The 4,991-nt window shown below is 39.9% G+C and overlaps 1 protein-coding gene across 1 annotated transcript; it reads left to right on the top strand.

Moving 5' to 3' along the window:
- The first annotated feature begins 3,561 nt into the window (after positions 1-3,561).
- On the top strand, positions 3,562-4,541 carry LOC147613166 (uncharacterized). Its single transcript, XM_086782444.1, has one exon. It carries the CDS (start codon positions 3,865-3,867, stop codon positions 4,228-4,230), a length of 366 nt encoding a protein of 121 aa, XP_086638570.1. The 5' UTR covers positions 3,562-3,864; the 3' UTR covers positions 4,231-4,541.
- The last annotated feature ends 450 nt before the right edge of the window (positions 4,542-4,991 follow it).

Raw genomic sequence — 4,991 nt, 5'->3', positions numbered from 1 at the left:
CTTTGCTCGTATGAGAGCATCCCGTAATGTGCTTGGCCTCATTGCTTCAAGGCGAGAATCTAAGGGTTCATTTAACCCTTGGCACAAACGAGAAACTTGCAGGGAAGTAGTCATACTTCCAAAGAGTGATAAATTTGGAATAGTAGTCCTCAAGAGTTAAGCTGCTGCACTGCCTTTAACATTTTGTTAAGCTATCTTCAGCTATTGGGTGTCTCCCTTTTGTGTCTTGTTTTTGTTGTTAGTCTGTTGTTCCCTTGCTATAGTAGTATAACTGCCTTGTATAAATGAACATGCTTAACCGTTAAGGAATATAACGGCCTTGTATAAATGAACGTGCATAACCGTTAAGGTATGCTCTCTTCTCTTTATTCTCATGTGGCTTCTTTTTCTTATTTTATTCTTATATTTTTAGTTATGGTTGACCGTCCAATTCTAGTGCCTCATAGAGGACGCGGCAAAAAGAGAAAGTCACAGCCTTCAATAGATTCTTTTTTGTCAAGACAGACCATTGCCAAAGTAGGACATGAGAGTAGTGGTGGGAGCTCGAAAACTTGTAATGAGATTTTCCAAGAGTCTTCTTCCAATAAACCCAAAAGGAAGTGGAGGACTCAATGGACTCTACTACATCCTTGGGCATATTTATGCAAGTCTACATGTAATGAGGACCGCATAAAATGCACTTGGTGTGAAAAAGATGGAAGAGTGAATACTTTCACAATGGGTGGATCCCAAAGCATTCAACTTTCAGCCTTGAATGAGCATGCAAAATCTATAGATCATAGGAGAGTTGCAAGTATTTATCATGCAAAGCTAAAGACTATTGGTGGCAAAGGACCAATAGATGGGGGTATTGACACAATGGTGCATTTTGAACAGTTTAGAATAATCACTTGTATGAAGCTGGTACACTTTTGTGCATGCCAATGATATTGCATTGGAGAAATATCCCACTCAATGTAAGTTACAAAGGGATCTTGGCACTCCTAATATGCCATCATCTGATAAGTATGGTGCATATACCAATCCCATATCTGGAAGAGAGTTCTTGATGGCTTTAAGAGATTGTACTAGACAAAACTTGTATGCTGAAATTTGTGGAAGTCCATTTTTTTCAATCCTCATTGATGAAAGTATAGATAGAACCATGGAGAAACATTTGATTATCTACATTTTGTACTTGACTAGGAATGGCAAAGGAGAGCCCAATTGTAAATTTGTGAGATTGCTACCAGTTGATAATGGATCTAGGGACAATGCTGTCCATGCCATGCTCTTAGAGAGTAATTTGGATTTGAAGAAACTAGTTGCATTTGTAACGGATGGTGCCTCAGCAATGACAGGTCATAAGATAGGTGTAGTGGCACGGTTTCAAGCATCGGCTTCACGAATTATGGGCATGCATTGTATTGCTGCCCACCGTGAGGCACTTGCAGCAAAGGATGGTTTTGCATCGAATCCTCATGTGTTTGCTTTTGTTGATAAGGTTGCAAACAAGGTATATGCATGGCTAGGGAAATCAACAAATCGACATGTCGAACTTTGAAACTTGACGCATGAGTATCATATTGCAGACTTGAAAGTTTTACAAATCCATGCAATTCGATGGCTATCTAGAGGCCAAGTAATGGAAAGATTGGTTCCCTTAATGCCTGCTATTTTGGAGCAATGGAGAATGCATGAGAAAAAATGGTACAATTATGCTACAATCTTTCAAGTCCAGTTTATGATGCATTTGCTGGCTAATGTTTTGGTTGAATTGAATAAATTAAATGTAGAATTTCAGAGGGAGAACATGGATGTTACTATGATTGGAGTCTACTTGGATTTGACATTTGAGAAGCTCACTAAGAGGTATATATATCTTATGAGGGCCAATTTGGTGCTGGTTCAAAACAGCTTACAAAGTTTTTGAACATGTCAAAAGATGGGAATATGTTATACGTTGATTCTAATGGGTTTACTCATAAGCATGTGCTACACTTTGTGCCAGTTCCAAAATTAGCTCCAAAAAAGAAACGAGACAGAGCAGTAAGTGATTCAGAAGAGGAGGATGCAACTCTTAATCTCAATGTACTGCCTCATGATCTGCTGGAAGTGCAAGTGGTTCCCTCGCTGAATGTATTTGCATTGGAAGGACATTTGTACAAGATGTTTTGAATGCTTTAAATAATAGGTTTCTTGATCTTGGGTTTTTCAACTCAGTCAAGCTATTTAATCCCTCTACCTATCCTTCAGATGTAATTGAAAGGGATAAAAGGACAGAAGAATGGTTAGAGAGGCTTATTGGCAAGCTTAATGTTAATGATTCAACAATTGACATTAGGAAATGTTTGGGTGAACGGGAGGATTTTGTTGGCATGTTGTACAGGGTTGCTAGGAGTAGAGGTATGCATGATGCTTGGGCAATCTGTAGCAACACAAAGACTTGGTGGGACACATTTCCAGGACTGATGCATTTATGGCAAGCAAGCATAGTAATTCCAGCGAATACAGCATCATGTGAGTGAGGTTTCTCTCGACAAAATAACAAAGAGTAGCTTGAGAAGTAGCATGTGTCTGGAGACGCTTGATGCATTGATGTTGTTATCACTTAATGCAAGTGATGCATCACAAGTTTGTTGGAAAGATATTTTTGATATTTGGTTACAAGGAAAAAAGAGGAGGGCGATGCCATCAGAGTGATTTGTTCACTAATTCCATGAAGTGCAACACAACTAAACAATAGTCAAAGGCCTAATTTTCGTAAGTTGGACATGCAAGGCATCTTGACTGGACAGCATGTTGGCCAATGTATGGGTACATAAGATGGTTGACAACATCACTCCAGCTATTTTGCCTTGAACACAACTAGTGAGTAGGTTGTACTAGGATGGCTAAGCCCATTTTGGCAAGCTGGACACACATTTCAGATGGCTGGTAGCCTGGTAGAAGAAATAGTCATAGATATGTCTATATGTAATACAAGGATAAGCTATCGCGCATCTCTCACATTACTACTTTCATAGCATAAGTATTACATTAAAGCCTTTTGTTTGTAGATTGGATGCTTTATGTATATACAAGTTTCATCAACAATTATACCTAAATTTTCACTTTAAAAAAAAGCTTGTTTGTAGATTGATTGTTTAATTACATATAGTTTTTTAGTTTTTAAAAAAGCTTTTCATTTTGATAAATTGCTTGCCATTTGAATAACATGATTTTGGAAATTCAGGTCATGTGAAAAGCAGTTTGAAAAAGTGTATGTCACTTGAAATTTTAAGTAACCCGTCAAATTTAGGCCCTGACTGCACTCAGTCTTATTTTATATTGCACCAGCGCAACAGCAAATGCTTTCCACGTACCGAGGATCACGAAATGTATGACCACAAAAGTCTACAGGATTAAATCTTTTGAAAAATTTCTTTTAGCTTCTGAAGTTTTGTAAAATTCTTGAAATCGAGGGAAAAAGATGTATTACAGGCCAAAAAAATACGGAAGAATCTTGCACGTCGATTGTACAAAGTTTGCAGGTAGGTTTGCTGTGAACACAGTGCAGCTGCCAGCACTGACGTATGCACGGGGAAAAGGGGTTGGTGGCTTGTCTCGTCTCTCTTCTGCAACGTGACAGCTTACCCTAATTGAGTCAGGAATCACGAGTCACACTTCTACCCCTCCATCTCCCTCCTTCGTAAGCCTCCTCCACATGCTTCTGTGTCACCAATTTCACCATGTCTTACCTGCACGCAACCTCTTGCCCAAGTTGAGTGAGATCTCGCCATCGATTATGTCGCTTGCCATTCCACTCACGATAATTGATTTATCAAGCAATTTTCTGGACTTGTATTGCTTTGCTTGATCTGTGACATAGCATCCAAGTTCAGCATGGCTGATCCCAACTCCTGGTCCTCTTTCACTCACTGCAATAGTGGCTTCAAAGGCTCAAGGGGCCATAGCCATGATATTTCTCCTGATTATGCTCATCGCAGAAGCTACTCCGACATCTACATCACACCATCAAGGTTTGTCAACGACGCCTATGCTATACAGCCCTACACGCCCACTAGCTTCCAATACAGGGGAAGAAGAACAAGCTCGTGGGACTTGAGCAGTAACCCGGAGGTCATGCGCAAGAAGCGCCTTGTTTCCTACAAGGCATATGGCATCGAAGGAAAAGTAAAGACCACAGTGAAGAAGAGCTTTGGTTGGATGAAGGGAAAATACAATGAAATCGTGCACGGTGTCAAGTAAGGTTTCTGGTCTGTTTTCCCCACGTTGCGGAGGACTCCTTAATATTTTAATGGAGGGCTTAGTGCACAGTCTCTAAAGGGAAAGTTTGGTGGTGAGCTCCTTGTGTGGCTTGATTTGCACCTACTTTCTTCACACATGTGATTCCGAGACAGGAATGTCTCTTTCTTTGTAGGCTGTTTGGAAAGCCACTTGAAGGGTTTGCAGGTCTTTGACATGCTTTGGTACAGAAAGATATTTATGGGGGATTTTGGGTTGATGATGTTCAAAGTAGCTTTCTTGTAAACTTTAGAGAGTGACCCATTTTATTCTCGTGTGCAAAATATATAAGCTATGGTGTGTGCTTTATGGACTTACCTTATTTTAATGTTGGCCTTTAAATGTTTTGGAGCCAATAGATGCTTGTTTTTATATATTTTGCTATATTTTAGGTGACTGACTCTCAAAGATGAGCTCAATGAGGCATCTTTGTCCCAAAAATCCCCCTTTCTCCACTTTTACAAGACTAATGCTCCACTTGCAGTTATATGACTGCAAGCTCTGTGACGGAGACCCCTTTTAAAACCACAAGGCTGATCGAGGGCTGATCAAATTCTCCTTGTCCTCTTCCTTGCAAAAACCCTTTCTCCTCCTGTTCTTAAACTCCCTCCTCTCTTTGGGTTTCTCTTTCTTTGTCCTTTTGACCTGCACAGTTTCTTCCTTTACATGTTTCTTCTTCTAAATTTGAAGTCTCTTTCCATTTCGTGTTTTCTAAAGTCCACTCA

This window comes from Cibotium barometz, chromosome 44 (genome assembly GCF_041138505.1).
Source record: "Cibotium barometz isolate CiBa-2024 chromosome 44, ASM4113850v1, whole genome shotgun sequence".
NCBI lineage: Eukaryota > Viridiplantae > Streptophyta > Polypodiopsida > Cyatheales > Cibotiaceae > Cibotium > Cibotium barometz.
Note: the sequence above shows the minus strand (reverse complement) of the source record. Positions and strands in the feature narration are given on the sequence as shown.

Excerpts from the sequence above, each read along its gene's own strand:
- LOC147613166 (XM_086782444.1), top strand. The coding sequence starts at position 3,865 with ATGGCTGATCCCAACTCCTGGTCCTCTTTCACTCACTGCAATAGTGGC.